This window comes from Drosophila virilis, chromosome 2 (assembly GCF_030788295.1).
Source record: "Drosophila virilis strain 15010-1051.87 chromosome 2, Dvir_AGI_RSII-ME, whole genome shotgun sequence".
Lineage (NCBI taxonomy): Eukaryota > Metazoa > Arthropoda > Insecta > Diptera > Drosophilidae > Drosophila > Drosophila virilis.
In genome coordinates this window covers 15,499,282-15,519,666 of record NC_091544.1, presented here as the reverse complement: position 1 = coordinate 15,519,666, position 20,385 = coordinate 15,499,282, and the positions used below count along the sequence as shown (strand labels likewise).

General features: G+C 43.0%; 5 protein-coding genes across 9 annotated transcripts; 2 read left to right on the top strand and 3 right to left on the bottom strand.

The window, feature by feature from the left end:
* Positions 1-152: 152 nt before the first annotated feature.
* Positions 153-8,517, bottom strand: woc (without children). 3 transcript variants are annotated; one of them, XM_015171628.3, is made up of 12 exons: positions 8,185-8,517; positions 6,813-7,839; positions 6,479-6,748; positions 6,333-6,386; positions 3,999-5,827; positions 2,417-3,498; positions 1,959-2,350; positions 1,771-1,896; positions 1,587-1,708; positions 1,396-1,525; positions 1,231-1,330; positions 153-1,174 (listed from the first exon to the last, which is right to left on the bottom strand). In XM_015171628.3, exons 2-12 carry the CDS (start codon positions 7,774-7,776, stop codon positions 1,000-1,002), a joined length of 5,244 nt encoding a protein of 1,747 aa, XP_015027114.1. In that variant the 5' UTR covers positions 7,777-7,839; positions 8,185-8,517; the 3' UTR covers positions 153-999. The 3 variants fall into 3 exon arrangements, with proteins under 3 accessions (XP_015027114.1, XP_015027113.1, XP_002053718.2); XM_015171627.3 differs by having other exon boundaries at positions 8,229-8,517; XM_002053682.4 differs by lacking the exon at positions 6,333-6,386 and having other exon boundaries at positions 8,185-8,516.
* Positions 8,518-9,007: 490 nt separating this feature from the next.
* LOC6630444 (uncharacterized) lies at positions 9,008-10,209 on the bottom strand. Its single transcript, XM_002053683.4, has 3 exons — positions 9,427-10,209; positions 9,259-9,360; positions 9,008-9,193 (listed from the first exon to the last, which is right to left on the bottom strand). The coding sequence occupies exons 1-3, from the start codon at positions 10,102-10,104 to the stop codon at positions 9,035-9,037; spliced, it is 939 nt and encodes a 312-aa protein (XP_002053719.1). The 5' UTR covers positions 10,105-10,209; the 3' UTR covers positions 9,008-9,034.
* A 23-nt stretch (positions 10,210-10,232) lies between these two features.
* LOC6630445 (kelch-like protein 40) lies at positions 10,233-11,482 on the top strand. Of its 2 annotated transcripts, none has more exons than XM_032438235.2 (2): positions 10,233-10,765; positions 11,020-11,482. In XM_032438235.2, exons 1-2 carry the CDS (start codon positions 10,304-10,306, stop codon positions 11,392-11,394), a joined length of 837 nt encoding a protein of 278 aa, XP_032294126.1. In that variant the 5' UTR covers positions 10,233-10,303; the 3' UTR covers positions 11,395-11,482. The 2 variants fall into 2 exon arrangements, with proteins under 2 accessions (XP_032294126.1, XP_002053720.2); XM_002053684.4 differs by having other exon boundaries at positions 10,234-10,765; positions 10,831-11,445.
* A 216-nt stretch (positions 11,483-11,698) lies between these two features.
* l(3)mbt (lethal (3) malignant brain tumor) lies at positions 11,699-18,999 on the bottom strand. Of its 2 annotated transcripts, XM_002053685.4 has the most exons (5): positions 18,763-18,999; positions 18,615-18,698; positions 16,953-18,129; positions 14,371-15,861; positions 11,699-14,310 (listed from the first exon to the last, which is right to left on the bottom strand). In XM_002053685.4, exons 3-5 carry the CDS (start codon positions 17,626-17,628, stop codon positions 11,918-11,920), a joined length of 4,560 nt encoding a protein of 1,519 aa, XP_002053721.1. In that variant the 5' UTR covers positions 17,629-18,129; positions 18,615-18,698; positions 18,763-18,999; the 3' UTR covers positions 11,699-11,917. The 2 variants fall into 2 exon arrangements, with proteins under 2 accessions (XP_002053721.1, XP_015027111.1); XM_015171625.2 differs by lacking the exons at positions 16,953-18,129; positions 18,615-18,698; positions 18,763-18,999 and adding an exon at positions 16,334-16,394.
* Positions 19,000-19,460: 461 nt separating this feature from the next.
* LOC6630447 (short coiled-coil protein) lies at positions 19,461-20,345 on the top strand. The gene is made up of 2 exons (XM_002053686.4): positions 19,461-19,659; positions 19,743-20,345. The coding sequence occupies exons 1-2, from the start codon at positions 19,605-19,607 to the stop codon at positions 20,093-20,095; spliced, it is 408 nt and encodes a 135-aa protein (XP_002053722.1). The 5' UTR covers positions 19,461-19,604; the 3' UTR covers positions 20,096-20,345.
* Positions 20,346-20,385: the final 40 nt, after the last annotated feature.

Sequence of the window (20,385 nt, the reverse complement as noted above, 5' to 3'; positions counted from 1 at the left end):
TTTTGATAAATATGTCAAATCAACAGATATACACAGTAGTTAAATGCATTCACAGTGTTTGGTCAGTTCCAGAATTTCATTGCAGTTGCCAGATAAAATTGAATATTATTATATAAAATCAAACCAAGTTAAAATCATAAAATCTACAGAAATTCTTAAAAATCATATACAATTTATAGATTGTAAAATATATGTATATGTATCGTATATTTAAAATTAATTTTTTTAATTAAGGAGTACAGCATTTTACAATTAAAACACTTAAAACAACAGCGCGACAATAGCTAATTGTTTATGTATATGCTCTATGTACATTGCAACTGCATAGTATTTGTTTAAATGTTTATAGATTATATATTCAATGTACATACCACGTACGCGCGCCTAAAAACGACTCGCGCACTCAAATCTAAACGCTGCCTCAGGGACTGCATTTGCTTAATTAAGCACACTCTCCCTAACAGTTTAACTCTAAACAATCTTATTAAATGACTTAATTGAAATCGTCATTGCTCTGGTCTTACGTATCTAACTAAACAAAATATGCGAAATAATCAGTTGCCGAACTGTTAAATGATTGTTGACTTGCTTTAGAAAAAGATTAATTGATGTTGAGATGAAGTTCAAATTTAAATTCATAGTCTATACAGATCCTAACTTTGCGCTACTCACGACGCAGCACATTTATGTAATTTGTAAAAACATTTAATAATTAATTTTTATATATATACACATGTATATATATATATATATGTGTGTGTGTGTATGTGTGGGTGTATATGTAAAATCTTACTTATGAAACACAACTATGGTTTTTAAGCGATTGGAGTCGTTAATAGGCGCTCATCTCTTAATTTAGCTGATTTTGTTTTTTGGTGATTTTGCCCGCAAACAATTTTGTGCTAAGCACCAAAAGTTGATAATATATAATTGTCATTGAAAAATGAGCCTTTCACATACGACAAATTGTATGTGTGTCCGCGTGTGTCTAACTAAATATTAAGTTGTTAATAGCGCTATGTTGATTTCCTTGACCATTTTAACGCGATGCAACATACGTTGCAGCGCATCTTGGCTAAGTGCTTGCGTTGAATACCAAACGGGAGAATCGGGTACACAGGATCGTTCCGGTTGCAAATAGAAAACATCATTGCGCGTTTTGACACTCTCCGGGCTAATGTTGAAAGTTAACAATTAGTTAAAATCTAAAAGCAAATATACTTCACTTACCATTTGGATAGATAGAATTCGTATAGGCGCACAGGACAGCGCAGTGGATTATCCTCGTTCTCTTGCTGTTCATATACTTTTTTCTTGCGCGGATTAGCATCTATTTAGTGGAATAAGTAATATTCTTTGACTATTTTATATCCAACAGTTATAAACGTTGCTTACCCAGACCCGCCTGCGGTGGATAGAATCGTAAGAGAACATTGCGTGTGCCGGGCACCTTTGAGTTTTGCGAGGAGCGTTTCCAATGCTTCATAATGTGCGAGAAGGATAATTGCATATGTTCCTCAACGGTCTGTAGGAAGCGTACAAATAATAAGTAAAACGTTTGCCGGAAACCCTAATTAAATTCTTACAGTTAAATTAAAATGCTTGGTATTGAAGAACATGAGCGTGCTGAGCAGCACATGCGGCGAATGGGCGCCAAGCTGTTTGCACTCCCACAAATGCTCCTCCTCCACGCGCGTGACAATGTATTCTATGGAAATGTAAAGTGATTAAGCTAAGATTATTAAAGCGAAGGACTGCTTCAACACTCACGCGAATCATTGTAGAGCACGGAAAACTTGCGTGCCACCTCATCGAGACATTCCGTAAAACGTTCATAGTACGGATCATAGAATATGTTATCAATGCGCCCGTTCACATAGAGGTATTGCTGAATGCCTGCGATAATAAAAGAATTAGATATTGGCTTAGCTGATGTAGCATGACGCGCGCACACTTACCCAGTACAAGATAATATATTGTATCGGGCGCATATTCTGTGCCGTTCGGCTTGCGCACCTCCTTGACAAACAGACAGAGCGAGTAGTTTAGCTCGTCGGCGGTCATTTGCAGTAGTTCTGTTTTGAAGGGTCGCCGTCGCATTGAGCTCTTCTCGATGTCCGCATTCTTGGTCATCACCCATTGCTTCCAGGCATTCACGCCGAACGTGTACTTGAGGAACATTTGCGCATCGGGTTTCTCCTGCGGCTGCTGCGCCTGCTGTGACTGTTGCTGCAGGGCGGAGTGATCCATTTCGCTGCCGCGCTGACGTTTCACAGGCGATCGACTATTACGCGCAGGAGAGTCCAGCACGGCGATTGTGCCACCGCCACGTTTACGACCACGCGGAGAGCTAAAGAGCATTCAATAAAATTTGAATTTATTTTCTATTGTAATAAATATGTATATATATTCTCACCGTTGCGTCGCCTCCAGCATGTGATGTTGCTGATCCAGATGATGCACGCCCATTTGGCCCATATCATGACCCATCGGAGACTGACTCGATATCGTGTTGGCCGTCATTGTTGACTCAAGATCAACAGTTGTTGTCTGATGATGATTATCATAATCTCCGGTTGCCATTTTGAGGGCAATTTGCAGCATATCGTCGCCGTATGGATTATGGCTGGCGGCATTTACATCTACAACTTGTTGTTGCTGCTGTTGTTGTTGTTGCTGCTGTTGCTCAAGACTGTTCTGATACTGCAGGGTGACTAGACCCGGATCTGGTTTGATTTCATTGTCCGAATCGGAGTCCGATTCGTGCTTCTCCTCGGCCACCATTTCGGCCATCATCAGCAATTCGGCCTCCAGTGGATCTTCAGGCATTTTGTCTTGTATCTTCTTAATCTCCTTCAAAATGCCAGCTGCGGTGTTTCGTGTCGTAGGTATAAATATTGGCACCGGTATTGGCAGCGGAATGGGCACAGGCACCGGGAATGGCGCTGAATACATGTACATCGGTTGCGGCACAAATATGGGTACCGGGACTGGTATCAGCACCTTGTTCGAATAATCCTTGTCGGTCTGGGTGGCGCAATCCCGCACGGACGGAGTTATCTGTACGCCCGTTGTAACGGTCATGGGCTTGCAGCTGATATTTACATTGCGCACCGCCTTCGGGTATGGCGGCACAGTGATGATCTTTGTTTCCGTTATAGCCGCTGGAAAATCACTACCGGGCGTTCCTGTATTGCGCCGCACCGGCTGCGAGTTCAATGTCGGCGAGGGAGAGCGTGCAACGCTATAGTCCACATGCTTGCGCGGACGACCGCGAGCACGAACTTCACCAGCCGTTGCTGTGGGTGCCGTAATGCTCACCGTCAACGGTGGCGGCGAGTCCGGTTTGCGACCACGTTTGCGTCGCACGGTTACGCTGCCAATACGTGCCTCTGTTTCGCCGCTGGCCAGTGATTGTACGGTCGAAATGACGGGCACAACAGTGCCGCCAGTTAACTTTTTATTTGGGCCGCCAGTCGCATTATTTTTTAGGCCGGACTGCAAAGAGATTGAGCAAATATATTAGAATAACGTGAATGAACCGTTTCTGTGAACTCACTTTCCACCTTGAACGCATCTTAAGTTATTGTATTAAATTCGATTATGAATTGGTAAAGCGCGTAGCGGTTTTAAGCGCACCTGCGGACTGCACGAGTAGCAGCGTTGCCATATCGCTCAAACAAACTGATCAGACCAATGGCTTCGCCGTCGACATGATTTTTTTGGAAACACATTATCTTAACGTTGTACAAACAACATTAGTAAAATATTTAGCTCTGCACACGACTTTAAATTCAAATATCTATAGCCAGCTACATATTACCATCGATATATTGAACAAATCAATCTGGCACAGTGAATGTCCTATTTGTTTGTTTTATAGCACTGGCTTATATTAAAATCAGACTATCGCAAGGTGCGACCTATCGATTGAACGTTTTCAGTGTGCGTTAATAAATACTTTTAAAAATAAACAGTTACAAGATACAAAAACTTACCGGCTGCTGTGCCAACTTGAGTTTCACTCGCTTGGGTAATCCGGTGGGAAATGGTGCTGAATTTTTGTTGCTGCCACGGGCTTGTGCGGCGGACAAATGTTGCTGCTGTTGCGTCTTGTTGGCTGACGTCGACGGCAGATCGCTGTCTAAGGTGAGCGGTGTGCGGGCGAACTGATTTTGGAACTGCATCACGCACTGATATGTACAAAAATTGCGCATCGATGCATCCGACATGGTTAAATGGTATTGCGGGGTGCTTGTGTTGCTGCAATTGTCGCACTTGGTAACTGCGCGTGCCGATATGTTGCAGCTAACGCCATGCATGGTCAGGCAGTTGATCGAACAGGTGAGCGTCTCTTGATCGCCGTGCTGCTTATAAATCATATCAAAATTATACTTCTTCACCTTGCACCACTGGCAGGAAACAATATGACGATTAACAATGATATACACATTGATGCAGATGCGCGAACAAAACATTTTTGGCGTCTGCTGATCGTTGCTGTAGATGGTAAACGCATCGACGCTCTTCCGTTCAAAGTACTTGCAGCACATGGCGCAGGGATCGGCATTGACGTTGCTCACAAACTTGAACGCTGAGAAGCAGGGATTCGAGCAGAAATAATGCTCCTTGTCCTCCAGCAACATTTCCACACGTACGGGTTTTTCGTTGTTGCAAACACCGCACATGTCTGTGCGCAGTTTTTTCTTCGGATTGCACATGTTGTCGTAGCGCCGCAGACACACTTGCGAACAAAAGTCCTTAAACTGATCTTTGTCGCCAACGGGCGCTAGAAAACCCTCTTGCCCGCTGCTAATGTCCTTCTGACAGCAGCTGCACGTCTTCAGGCCCTTCTTGTACGTGTTGAGGCAAGCAGCACAACAAAACTGCCGCACTTCAAAGCCAAAACGCACACAGTACTTGCCCAGGGCTATAGAGCTGACCTCCTGCTTGCAAGTCTCACAATTCCCGCCAAATGCACGTTGATAGCTGCCCAGGCACACCTCGTTGCAAAAGTCCATCGTCTCCCAGATGAGCTGCTTGTCACCCACATTGACTTCTTGCTGGCAATCGGCGCAACGCCGTCTAAAGCTCTCCATTCTATCGAGACGCGCTGCCTCCGCTTCCGCATTGGTGCGTGCCACCACATTCGCTTCGGGTTTCTTGCTGGGCGAACGTATTGTGGTGGCGCCAATATTGCGCACGCGTATCGAATGACGCTTCAGTTTGTATTTTTCCGGCTCTTCGGCATTTAAGAGATTAAAGCAATCATCGTTGCATATGTAATAAGTATCCAGATCTTGCCTTAGAAAGTATTTGCAATTGATTTGCTCCTTGCACTGCAGACAAATGTGTGTACTGTCCGTCGCACTTGCGCCTTCTGCGTCTCCATCAGCAGCGGCCTCCGCGTTGTCACTTGCCTCATCACCAACGGCAGCCGCTCCGCTGCCCTCCTGACTGACCTCCTCGACAAGGAACTTCTTGCGCCGCAAAAAGTATTGGCCCGGCTGTGCAGCTAAAAATGCATCACAGCATGCCTGATCGCATAGATACTCAAAGGTGCTGGCAGCTGCTATTTCTTCAGATGCTGCCTGCTCGTCGGCATTTTCACCAGCATCCGCTTCGTTATTTTTAAAGCGATAACCACAGTTCTTTTCCGTGTCGCATTGCCGACATTTTTGTCTACTGCCCACGATCCAGGATATGATCACCTTGGGAACACCACCTGCCTCGCCTGCAATGGCACCGGACGTTTCCTCATGGCTGGGCTCATCCGCTTCAGGCGCATCCGCTTCGGGCGTGTCATCATCGTTTGTAGTTGCATTTGCTAAATAAAGCAGTTTGATTAATCTTTATTAATTATGACCTGACACGTTAATTTTGGGTGTAATCAAGTTGTCCGTTCGTATGTAACAGAAGGAGACATCACCGTATGTTAGTATGTATATAACACTGCATTTAATGAGAGCGTCTCGCCAGATAGATCACGGTGGTCCCTTCCTTTACTTCAAGTAATACTTAAAAGTGTACAGTGCTTTTGGGAAGTTTGTAGTTAGGGGAAACTCTATAAACTTTTTTGTGCCTCTATCAATTGCCCTAACTTAACTCTTTTTACTTACTCGTATTTTAAGTTTAAAGATCTGTATTTATTCCACCTTTATTTCTCATTGGAAATCGCATAGAAAGGTAGCCCATTTATATGATTTATTTACACCCTTGTATAGCTTATTTATGTACGCCCTACTTTATAGCTATGTCTTTATAATATAAACCTAGAAATTGTACAAAAGTGAGTATTTGTAATGCCCCACCCAACATGCACCCAAGCTCACCTTCAGCACATACTGAAACCTCGGCTCCAGCTTGCTTATCAGCCTGAGCCTCTGCTGCTCAAATGTAGGATAAGATAAGATCATACAGAGAGCATAGATATCTTAGCTTAACAATTAAATTAATTTTACATGACAATGTTACTTACCATTTGCTGTTCCCGACAAGTCGTCCGCTGATTCATTTACATCAGCCGCTGCATCGTCTTTATCTTTGTGTGTTTCCATTGCGGCGCCTGCCTCAGTGATGGGTGATTTCAATCCTGATTGCGTTTGCTCGGCGGCTTCTTCCTCCTCAGCTGCCTTTTCTGCATTTTCGCGGGCCAATTCCTTTTCGGCTTCTGTTACTTCCGTTTCGGGATCGTCCGGTATCAGACAAACATCCGACTCCTCGGGCTCCAGTACATTCTCAACGGTTTCTACAAAATTAAATATTAATATTTAGCAACTTAAGCTTTGTTTTAAAACTTAAATAGGTCCTACCATCTCCATGCTCTGTCTCGGCGGCTTCTTCTAGCTGCTCTGATTCGCCTGCTTCTTCCAACTGCTCACCTTCGGCAGCTTCTTCCTGTTGCTCGGATTCGGGAGCATCTTCCATTTGCTCAGCTTCAGCATCAGCATTATCATCTCCACGTATCGATACATTTTCATTGGCTCCAGAAGCATCTTGATCTTGTTCATCTGTTCTATCTACTTCGTCTATGCCCTCGGAAGGTGTGTCTTCCATATTTTTGTCAACCGCGTCGTCTTCCTCAGCAGCTGCATGTCGGGAATCGCCGCCTTCTGAGCGCATTTCAATATCATCAACATCGCCAGCTGGCTCCTCAGCCGTTCTGGCGGGTGCAGTTTCAGCATCAACACCACCCTCGTCTACTTCCATTGCTTCCATAGAGGCGGGGGCACCATCGACGGTATCACTTTCTGGGACTTCCTCATCGGCCTCCACATTTTCAAACGCGTCGCGTTGTTGCATGGCATCTGTATCAGCACTTTCATCGATATTGCAATGTTCCTGCTCCTCGTCAGCTACTCTTGGCTGTGTATCTGGTTCCGCGGCATCCTCTGCGTTTGCGTCAGCTGCGCTGGGTTCTACCTCTTCCAACTCTTCCCTGTCCTTAGGTGTGGGATCTTGTTCATCGTTTCTGACAGCATCAACTTTTTCTCGTGACTGGCTCTCATCCATGTCCAAAGAGCCCTCTGATATCTGCTCAAAATCGTCATCTTCGCCTGTTGCTGGCGCTGCACTTGGTTTATCTGGTATGTTCGCGTCGGTGTTGACACTTTCAGCAGGTACGTCCTCTTCTGATGGAGATGCTGGTGTATCTTGCAATGCTGCCGTTGTTTCCATTTTCTCCCTCGAGTTATCGTCGTCCAACTTTGATGTCTCTGATTCAGGCCTTGCGCTTGAATCAGCACCGAAGGAATCAAGACTGGATATTTCTTCCATGTTTGATTAATTGCTGAATGAATCGTGTGCAAACTCTTAAACTGACAGAACCCGAAACATTAACTGCAAGCGAATAAAGTGGTTTATGAATTTTTCAATATACTCATACATGATTCAATTAAATGTATTTTATGTATGCATGTACTTATGTACATATATGTTTGTATGCTAGCCCCCATAGTCGTTTCGCGCGCATTTCACCCCCAATGTCTATCGATAAGCAAATGGCAGCGATAATTATCGAGCGCACTGCGAGGGCCTCACACCACACCGCCTAAAATGTGTACAAAGTCACTAACACAGACACACACATATAAAACACAAGCATAGTGATGTGGTGTACAGTGCACAAGAAAACAAAACATGCGCCACAAAAAGAACACAAAAATTATATCTATTCGAACGCACCTAACGCCAACTATCATTTGAAGCATTTAAAAAATTGCAATTACTTGATGTCTACTGCACAGTGGGAAGTGCAGTATAGTTCTGGCGATTGCGCCGTTTACTATATCTGTATAAGAGATTCGACGTCGGCAACGAAAATCTAAGTAGCGAACCATTAACTGCCTTTCATTGCTGTAACAAACGAGCAACACTTTTCCAGATTTTTTTTATTGCACGTGTACTAGCTTTAAGAATTGTTTACACTATTTGCAATTTGCTATTTATATTTTTTAAGCACTGTAACACTGTAACACCCGGAAAAATGCTGTACAAAAACCACAAGTTGAGGTCTACATAGGGATGGCTAAATATATCGATAGTTGCAACTCGATTTTGTTGCAATTGCCTCATTTATGTTTTTGGTTCACTCGATAAATCGAACGGCAATTTTGAGGGAAAACAAATTTTAGTTATATAATCAATATTTGAACATAAACCAATATTAAAAAATATATCTTATATTTCTTGAATGAGCGCCTAAGCAGTTAATATATTTAGCCTTTAGCCAAACGTACATTTTCTTTCTTTCTTAATAAGGAATATGTAACCAGACCGGAGCAAGTTTTAATGGTTCGCTGAGCTGCGGTAAATCGATAACACAAGATACTATTGCATTAATTGTCAGTATAACAAATTTGAGTAGAGCAGGGCTGCATAAAAGCCGATCTTATAAGATAATGTTAAATACATTTTCAATTTGCAGTTTAACTACAGAGACATATAGGGGTAGCTATGTTAACGCATACTCTGGTCGTCAGTTAATGTAAATAATCGAACAATCAAACTTGTTAACCATTGCGATCAAATTTAATTAATATTTATGTATGAATCCTTCGGCGTCTAGGAGCACGCTCGGAAAGTATTTGATAATCTTTATAAAATGTGGAAATTGTTGCGAGTTCTTGAATGTTAAATTATTTTCCTTCTGGTATTGCTGCAGTAGTTGGATTATTTCGTTTGTGGTTAGCGCCTGGTAAAAAGTAAAATGTAAACAATATTTGACTTCACAACAATTCAAAATGAATAGATATATACTTCTGTGGCCAGCCAATGCTGAATGACAAAGTTAAAGGCGTATGTCTGCAATTCTATAATTCCCGGCTCGGATTTAAGCGTTTCTGCATTTTCTAAAATTTTCTGCAAGGGCGCGCAAATATATATCCCGTTAATAAGAAATGAATTGGTGGGGAAAAAGAAACTTACTGTTAGGCAGACATTTTCCAGATCGTAAATATTGTGGCGAAATGCCAAATTGAAGGCGGGAAATATGCCCTCCAATGGCCAGCTAATATTCTTGAGCTGTTGCGAGAATTTGAGCAAAAAGTCGGGCAAATTGTATGCACAGGACAGAATGAATATATCTCCAATGATGAGCAGATTGATTTGCGAGGATGTTATCTCAAATGTATAAATGAATTCCAAAAAAATTTCCACACTCTCCGGTGAGACGCCGTTAATTTGTAATACCCCGTTCCATTGTTTATTTTGAAAAACATCCTGCTCGAGTTTCTCCGAAGCGGTTGCCAAAAATATGCGATGACATTTAAATTTCTTATAACAGACATTGCCGCCCTCATTGACACCGTCGGCCATCCTGGGCACATGCACCTCGCAATCGGCATCAATTCCATTGCGAAAATATTCGAGCCGGCGACGCTTGGTTGACGATATATCGGAGCTACTTGGACTCTCTGTCAGTTCGCCCGTTGGTGATATGGCAGCAGCAGCACCAGCATCATCTGTATTCCACGCCGCATTGTCATCAGAGGTGGCCGGTGCATCATCAGCCACGTCACGAGCATTAGATTTGCGATCGCCTGTTGGTGGACTCTCAGAGATTGAGACTGATGGCCGATTGCTGTTTCTTGGATAGTTTGACATTTTTCACGAACAATTTAAACAACGTTTAAACAAAAATGGAATAAACAAAATCTTGGAGAAATCTATTTATTTTTTTTTTAACAGGTTGCTATATTAGGGAATTTCTAAATCAAACACCGAAAATAGAAGTCTTTTACATTTACGACTCCAAGCAATCGGTTATATTAACAAATTTTTATAGTATTTAAAAATTTTCCATATGATGTTCTGCAAGTTACGTCGCCTTGAATTGCTCCGTAGTGGGCAATTGTCGGACTGTGAGCTGCATGTGTGGTATACGGATAAGTTTAAGAAGAGCTGCTGCCGCCAGTTTCAGTGTCACAAGGTAATGCTGGCCTCCGCCTCGGAGGAGTTCGAGCGCATGTTCGAAGAGACGGAAACCAGAACCAGAAACATGCTGGTGATGAACGTGAACGATGCCTCGCCCGATGCATACGAGACCCTGCTGCTCTACATCTACACCTATGAGATATACAATGACATAACCATCGAGATGTGTCCAGATCTCATCTATTTGGCAACCAAATATAAGATGCCCGACTTTGTCGATGGCTACATTGGCAAGTTGGCCAACCAGAATTGGCCCATGGGCACGGTGCTGAAAATCTTTCAGCTGGCCAACGAGCATAATCGACCGGCCATGATGAAGCTGGTGGGAAAGGTAAGAATTACTCTGTTAATTGTTAAATTTGTAGTTTATAAATTTAAGTCTTACGTGAGCCACAGAAAATTGTGCCCTTTGCGAATAAGCTGCTCAATGACAACTCTTTCCTCAAGTTCACCGTCAAGGAGCTACATGCGCTGATGGTCATTTTGAAAAGCGCGGGCACCGTTTCAGACCAGAAGCTGCTGCAGTCCTTGAAGAAATATCAGGTATACAACAATTTGCATTATAGAAATATGGCGTGCTTTCAGAAATTTGTCGAGGTGACGCATCTATTTGGCGAGCCACTTTTCGAGGCGGACGGCACTTTGGCCATAAGCGACAATGACGAAAATGAACCAGAAGCAACTGAATCGCCAAAAGAACCGGAACCAGTTGCAGAGGAACCAGAACTACCACAATCACCAACACCTAAGGAGGTCGCAGCTGCAGCACAAATACAACCAGCATCTGGGGAGGACAAACCTGAAGACGAACAATTGCCAACATCTAGCGAGGACGAGGCCCGGTCTGTGCGAAACAAACTCAGGAAATCAGCAGATTCATCAGCATCGGAAAAACGAACACTGCAGAGATCACCGCAGCGAGCATCACCTCGAAATCCAAAACGAATTAGCAATAAATGAATGTTCTCTTTCTCTCTTAAATATTTATGAATAAAGTCAAGCGCAATGTGATCTCCTGGGTCGGTTGTCCCACTGATCAGTTGAGTTATAGCTGGTTTTCCCCCATTACCTGGCCATTTCCATGATGATCCGCAGCTCGGCTAACCCAAGAAGTTATCGATGGGTCGGTCCGAGTCGGAAGTCTTGACATGCCAAGAGCGGCGTCCTTTACGGGTAGAAGGCCTGTGATTCTTAGCAGGGAGTGTTTACTCGTATTCTGAGAGGTTCGGATTGCTGGGGGGGATTGTCGCACAAGATATAAACGTGTTTTATACAGTAGCTTTAATTGAAACGCTTAAAGAATAATTACCATATCAATAGAATATACGCAATATCAATCAAATGAAAACGAGCCAACGCAACAAATCTTATAGAAATAGGTCAACTTATTAAACTGAATTTCCATAGTTATAAGTTGATAAAAATTGACTTAAAAACTAAACGTTCTTGAAACATAATGGCTGGCGGCGGATGTGGCGCCCTATCATACACTCACGGGCAGCACATCAAGGGGCGTCATAGTAACATCCGAATCCGTATCTTCGATAGTTCTCACATTGTTGACAATGCTGTGTAGGGGCTTAACGCTAAGAAAATCCTCGCTGTCCAGCACAACGTCCTCCTCGTCAGTAAGCTCTCGTTCTGGTTGCTCTGAATAATCATAGTCCACATCATTTTCGTATTCTTCCTCGTCTCGCTCCTCTTTAAGATTTTCTTGTTCTGCTGAGCTATCTACAAGCTCTGCTTGCTCCAAGCCATTTGGCGTTGCAGTCAAATGATTGTCTGTTTTGAGTTCTGGTTTATTCTCCACCGATTCCTGTTTGCCAGGCAGTGTTGAACATCTGACCCGGTTAAAATTTAGACCCGTCTCCTTAGTGGCAAACTTACACGCGACCGCAATGCGCAGATTGACAATCAGCGAGAAGAGTTTTACCGTTGGGCCCACTTTAAGCTTGAAGTAGGTAGCCAAATCTTTGCGTCCCATCATTAAAAGAGCACGTCCATCGATCTCCTCGTCAAAGAGCAATTGAGCAATGCTTGAGGATTTCAGCGCACGCTCAACAAACTCATAGACATCCCAGTTGGTCCAGTAGAGCGGATTGCTTTTAAGCTGCGCCATGTCGAAATCGCTGTTCTTTTGCCACAAGCGATAATTGCGCGCAAATTGTGGCCCATATTCCGCCACAATGGTCTTGGCTATGGACAGGCAGTGCGGATTTAAATCCATGGGTTCAACTTCGGCAGATTTTGGGACAGGCTCTGGCTTGACTTCAACGGACAACGGTTTGGGCTCCTCACGCTTTAGCTTGGGTTTTGGTTCACAGTCCAGACTCGGTCGTGATTTCTTCGGTTTTCCGTAAGTTTTACCTTTGACAACCGCTGGCTTTAGATTCGTGTTCAACTGGCTTTCCAAAATGGGTGAGGGTGTCTTTACAGGCTGCGGCTGTGGCAGTGGCTGTTGCTGCGGAAGCGGCAGCGGCTGCGGCTGCGGCTTAGGTGACTCAGTTCGTTTGATATGCTCAGGTAGAACGCGTGGCGGTTTCACTGTCTTTGCACGCCACTGGCGCCAGTTCTCCGGCGCGTAGGGACAGCAATCACGTAGGGCGTGCACATTTAGATTGAAGCGCTTGGCGTTGCCAAAGCCGCGGCAGCCTGCCACGTCGCAGGGCATCAGAGAGGCACGCTGCTGGAAGCCCGGCGGTACTTCTAGTTCATGTGAGGTGGCCTCACACCAGCCAATCGGATGCAAATCGGGACTATCGTCTTCCAGCCAAAAATAGTACTCCGCTGGCCAGCAATCCAGATGCAATTGGACGCGATAGCCCTTACGTGTGACCACCGTCGCTGGTCGTATCAGGCAGGGATTACGCTGGTCGACAACCTCGAGTTTCATGCGTGCTTGAAATTCCATGGGCTCTCGTGGTTTAAATAGATCCGCAGGCGCCGCAATGCCGCCCACTTCCTCAATATAGTCAGCCCAGTTGAACATAATATTCTGATAGTCTGGTGGCACGATCAGCTGCTGGCGACCCTCATGCCAGCCGCAGGGATGTATGTAGGGCGAGTTGATATGCACCCAGAAGTCGTAGCAATCGTCCCAGCCATCAAAATGTACACGTATGCGCTCATCCAGTATATCTGCCACGGTAGCCACACAAATCTTGCCCGTATCATTTAAATCCTCGGCCTCCAGATGCATGCCTACACTGAAGTTATTAATTTGTGTATGCTTGGTTGCATTGAGATGGGTGAAGAGTGTAGAAGGCGCTGCCTTTGCCTTGGTCTTGACCAGATAGCGATACCAGGTGAAACGGTCTGGGCAATAGCCTTTGGGTGCTTGCAGCACGTGCGAGGTGCGTTCGCACCAGCCCGGCGGAAAGATATCCATGGAATCGGCGTTCACCCAAAAATCATACATGCTCGAATAGCCATCGAAGTTGAGCTTCAAGCGATAGCCACGCACCTCAACAATGGTGCAGACGCAGAATAGCGAACAATTCTCCGGATCAATGGCCTCCAATTTCATGCCGCGCTTGAAACAATTGGGTTTGATGGGAAACGGATTTAGGAAAAGATGTATTGGTGCCGCGTCACCATTAGTCTTCAGTTTGAGATATTCGGTCCAGCGGAAAGGTCGCTTTGCGGCGGTTGATTTACGCTCCCGTTCGCGTTCCTGTTCCCGTTGTAGTTGCTGTTGCAGCTGCAGTTGATGCTGCTGTTGCTGCAGCTGGAGCTGTTGCTGTTGTTGCTGTAGGTGACCATTTTGAACCAACTTTGGCTCCTGCATGCGACTTATTTTACTCTCGCTGGCCGCGCTAGGCGGATTGAGCTGACGACGTTTATGCGCTCGTCGCACACAGCTAAGTGAGCAGAAACCTGCAAAGAAGAACAAATTTAGTCTAGGCACAGTTTGGTTAGCTCATGATGTTTACTCACGCGGCGCCAGAAAATCCGAGGCAGGTCCATGACAGTTGCAGCGCGAGCATAAATAGAGCAATGGATGGGTGGTGCTGTTGGGTCGGCGTACGGGACGATCGAAGAGCGCGCGCTCAAAGTAACTGGCGGGACCCTGACGCGAATCGCAGCGCTCCGCCAACTGCAGCAAATTGTAGCGATTAAGCTCGAAGCGCATTGTAGAATTCTGCAGCATGCCCGGTTGTTTCTCTCGCCAGCGCAGCATACCGAAATGCTGTTGCATGCTACGCTTAAAAGTGTTTAATGTAACAGCAGCGCCCGTCTTTGGCTCCACGCCATTATGTTGCAGCCGGGAAATGGGCGTTAACGTGATGGTGCCCGATTTTGAGGTGTGATTAGTGCACACGGAAGAGGGCGAACTGTTGTCCACGTGCTCATCGCAACGCAGCGATGTCTCAAATTCCTCCTTGGAGAGCGACAGCGTTTCAGCCTTAACAATATTTATTATGGCGCCATTGGCTGGTTGCTTTGTTTCCAATTGCTTAGGCCGCACCTCCTCCGGCATAATGATCATTTCCACATCGCTACTGCTGCTGCTGGTGATGCTGCTCCGACTGGCTGTTGAGTTTTTTCTCGATGTTTGTGTAGATGTTGTGGGCGTTTTCTGTTGCTGCTGCTGTTGTGGTTTCTGCTGCTGCTGCATAATTTGTGCCTGCTGCTGCCTTTTTGCCTGCTGTTGTTTGATCTGTGCCTCCTTTTCCTCATCGCTATCATCGTCTTCTATGGTTATGGTTTCGATGGGCTTTGTCTGCTCCACGACATCCACTTCCTTGGCCATAATGGCTACCGAATGTCGCCGCTCTGTGGCATTGCTTTGTATTAATATGACAGCCGCATTCTCCTCATTGCCCGCCAACGACTTGGAGCGCTGCAGCTTGGGTGAACCCTGTTGCACACTTGGTTGCCCGATTGTGGCTGTAGCTGTTGTTGTTGCTGTTGGAGCTTGCGCTGGCGCTGGCACTGTTGGCATAATCACAGCCAACGGGCTGGCCTGTACTTTCATGATTTTGGCACCATTCAGAGCGACGGCAGACACCGGACTGATCTTGATCTCTGGCAGAGCATTGCTGGGCATGGGCATGGGCAAGGGCATAGGCGTAGGCATGGGCGCGGGCATGGGCGTAGGCATGGGCGCAGGCATTGGCGTGGGCATTGATGTGGAAGTGGCCACAACGCCCGTGGGCTTTTGTGCTGCCGGTTGCGTTGCTCCTGCTGTCTCCTGAGCTGGCCTAGAATTGCCGCTTTTGTTGTTGGAATTGCTGGTATTGTTGGTATTGGTGCCGCTGGTCTTGATCGATTTAGTTAAAAACAGCGCACCGGCGTTTACCTGCGCCTGCACCTGACCAAATTTCAAACGGATTTTCTCCACGGCCGCTTTGCTCAATATAACTGGAGTACGAGACTTTGAAAGCAATGAAATTTGGGCAGCGGCAGAGCTAGCTGGAACAGCAGCTGAAAACAGAAAACAAAAAAGAAATGCACATTATACAATAAATGTTCAGAAAAAAACAAAAATGGTATGTATGTACAAATACACTTGCATTTATTCTACGTGTATAAACATTTATATTGTGATAAAAAACAAAAAAAAAAAACAAAAAAAATTGTTGTTTTTGGTTAAAAAATGTGAGTCACATTGCAGCTCAAAGGCAAAGGCAGCTAGGCCTCGAAAATATTTCCTAATTAAGTTGCAAATTCAAACTTAAGCGTTGTCCTCGCAGCACTTTTTCTCATTTAATTGTTTTCTTTTTTCTCGCTCTCTTCAGGCAGCTGCAGCTGCAAAAAACCTGATCATCGTCATAGCCTGTGCACGCCCGCCCGCGACTTTTGCATATATATATATATATACACATATATATATATATATAAATGTCGTACACACATAACGTTGATAAACAACCATAAAATTAAGTATTTTATTTACAAGTGACTTTTAGCCTCTTCAAAACTGCCAAATAAAATTGTGACATCAGCTTAAACAAAAGACATATTTCTATTAAATGATTTGTCAATCGATTTGATTTGAATGAAACAACAATAAAATTATGTATATAAAGCAAAACCAATTGGTGAACTATATAAATCTCAAAATAGCCACATGAAACTTATTTTCGTACTCAAACTAATTAATATTATGAAATAAAAATATGTTAAGTCGTTAAGTAGCAGCTACAATGCTAGTTAAATGACGGCAGCAACAACAACAACGATAATAGAGCAACAGCAACGGCAACAACAATAATACTATGTGTATAATAGTAATAATAAGAGACTCCGCACACACACAGGCACACACACACACACACATTTATTCCAACGCGGCCAGCGACAATAACTAAATGAGCGACTCGCAGCAGCAGCGACTGTGCCCAAAGCAAAAATTGAATTGAAAAGCAAAACCGATATCGAATCGTACCGAAGCCGCAACAGCACAGAAGACAGCACACAGTTTATTTATTAGTAGTATTATTATATAAGTACTGCCCAATATAACTTCTCAAAAAAAAAAAAAAAAAAAAAAAATGAAGAAGAAGAAAACTTACCCGTTTTACTAGGTGTTTTGGCGGCCACCAGCGATATCAAGTGAGATGGTGCCACAGTGCCTGCTGCAGCTGCTGTTGCTGCTGCTCCCGAGCTATTGCTGTTGTGATTGGCACCATTTTGCTGCTGTACAGGAATTGTGGTCATCGTGGTGGCCGGTCGTATGAGCACAGGTTGTGTTTGCGACTGAGCCGTAGCCTGGCCATTGCTATTATTACTAGCGGGCTTGATGAGCGTTTTGGGCGACAGTATGGATAGCAGCGAGTTGGCATTGCCATTGGAACTGTTGGCAACCAATTGTATGAGTGGCGGGGCTGCTGCAGTTATATTGTTATTACTACTATTATTATTATTATTATTGTTGCTGGCTTTCAATTGTTTTTGTACAATATTCATTGGTGTCAGTTTGGTCTTAATTGCAGCCGCATTGTTGTTCATATTTTTAGAACAATTATTATTATTCGTTTTATAACTGCTTATTGTTATATTACAGGGCTTGGTGGGCATTGTGGCAATGGGCAAATAGCGCAGCTCCTCGGGCGCCTTGCTTGTTGCCTTTGCCGTCAGTGTGCCGCCAGAGACACCACTGTTGTTGCCCGGTTTTACTGGCGACATGGTAATGGGCACTTCCCGTTTTCCTTGGCTCACATTTGCAGCGCCCAGATTGGCGGGCAGCATTGTTTTAGTTTTTGGTTTTTTGTTCTTTTAATGGTTTACTATTGTTGTTAGCACAGGCACAGGCTATTGGCAGTTTTTAAAAACATGTATTCAAAGTCAACTCAAATGGCGTCTTTTTCACACTTTTCAACTGCAGGCAACACAATTCGTACGTTGCCGCACAAGTTTTGGCATTTTATCCAATCACTACACCTTTGCACTATTTGGTATTTTTTTGTTTGTTTGCTTTTTACGGCAATAAACCGTTTTCTTTTGCCTATTGTGAGTTTTATTTGACAGCAATGCGCATTCGGCTTTATAACTATATATTACTATATATTTTTGAATAATTTACTGTTGATTATGAAATATTAAAATAATCACGCGCTAACTGTTTTACAAAAGTCGGTATTTTTATGTTATGGATTTTTAAGGTTGCCGTATTATTTTTGCCAAATATGGCAGTTCCGCGCAGTTTCTCGATTTAAAAATCTTTTCAGTTATGACGTCGTTTGGTATGCCCTAAAATGATCGAAAATGGTTAACAAATACGTATAGATCAATTTTTTTAAGAAACTAGTCATGTACATGCAAAATTCATAGCTTCATTTAATAATATCATGCCGTTAGTTTGCGCGCCTGTTTGACAACGCATTTTTTTGGCAAAGTTGGCAGCTCGCATATTGAATATTGATATCATTTTTAGGTATGCTGCATGCAGATTCATATTTGCTTAGAAAACATTTACAAAATTTATTAATAGCCCATTCACTTGTACTGGGCATATGCCCAATGAGTTTGCATCCTTACCTAAATTACTTAAGGTTGTTAATTTTAAAGTTGTTACGTATGTGTATGCGAATGGTGATGCCAATGTCATACATATGTATATACATATGTATGTGCATACATACCTTATCTGGGCTTTGCTTATTATGCCAAAAGCATACTTTAATTTTGCATTTAGTTTAACAGTTAGATGATGTAAAACTTAAACAAAAGATTACCTTTGATTTTCGAATTGAAGTTGACCGTGCACAAACAGCATGAACTTTTAGACCGCTGTTTCCTGGTGGTGAGAACTCCCAGAACTGAAACAAGTGGGAAAACATTAAGCTATATATTATTAACTTATATATTTTGGCAATGTAATACCTGTATGAGTGTTGTGGGCAAATAACAAGGTTTTATCCAGCTATATGACAAAGTATTCAATATACTTTACGCAAATGCTAACTGTTCTTGTATTATAAAGAAACACTCCAAATACAAATATATGGATGGACAAGTGCTTTTTTGCACATTATCAGCTTTTTGTTTTATATTAATCACAACTTCCTAATTATTGCTTTTAACTTTAGGTACTTAAAGAGTTGTTTTCAGTGCAACGTTAAAAACTATAATGGCAAAAAGCATGCGTGTGTATTTTAATTCGTCGATCGAATGCTGCTCAGGTGACAACTCTGCAGCAACAACTTGCTCACGTCGGTTATATTTAAAACAACGTAAAAAAAATGTGTTGACTTTTAAGTCAATTTTACTTAATTTATATATTGTTATGACTAAACTATGCTTAAGTAAGCTAACGCTTCATTTATTTAGGAGTTTTAAACTTAACGAAGCTATAAAATGCAAATCGGCAGCAATAGTTGTAAATGTTTCGATTTATTGTTCTAGCCCCTTCAAAACGAAATGAAATGCTCAGAAGTATTAGTAAAATATTATTCAAATCAAATAAAATTCACTTTTTAATATTTAATATAATATAATCGCAGATTTAAATTCCTACATATGTACATATAATCTTATGTTAGCAATTATGCTTCTTCTTTCAATTCATACTTAAATGTTTCAGTGTTGAAAAATGATGCAAAGCTAGTGTGAAACAGCGCGTATTTAACCAAAAAGTGGTAGTTTAGTTTTCCGTGTAATTTCTTGTAAAAAAATAAAAATTAAAGTTAATTAATCGCTGCCCCGTTGTAAGCAGATCGTTAAGCATGTCAATAATTAACAACGATGACAATATAATGGCGATTGATGAAGATCCTCAGGGTGAGTACAGCGTTAGTGCAAATGTCGACGCGTTGGGCGCGTCCGGCTGTGGAAAGAGTAATAACTTATTGACTCCCCTCCAGTTATTATCAACGAAGATGAACCCTCAACTACTCAAAACATCGCGAATGGCCGGTCTATGGACTCGCTGCGGTCTTCGTTTACCAATCAAAGCTCAACGCCGGATTCCTCCCACAATTCACTTGACACGCTGGACGTGGGACCCGATGACGTACAGGAGAAATCTCGGTTAATTACCCAAGTCTTGGAGTTGCAAAACACATTGGATGATTTGTCACAGCGGGTGGACTCTGTTAAGGAGGAAAATCTTAAATTGCGTTCCGAGAATCAAGTGCTTGGTCAATATATTGAGAATCTAATGTCCGCCTCCTCGGTCTTCCAATCGACCAGTCCAAGTGCATCGAAAAAGAAGTAGACGACGGACGTGACCCACTCTCGAAATATGCCTTGTCATTTTTACATTAATGCTTGTGTTAATGCTGCAAATTAATTGGTGTTTGCTAATCTGTCGAATTTGTGCACAATATTTTTTATTATTAGTTAGAACATACGCTTATATGTGCTATATACATATATATTTATATATATTATAATTATATATAATTATACACTTTAATTATTTTTAAATGTAGCTAATTAATAAATCAATATTAACCCGCTGGTCATTCTCACGTTTGAATGTGACTTCTCACTTTTTTGCGACAG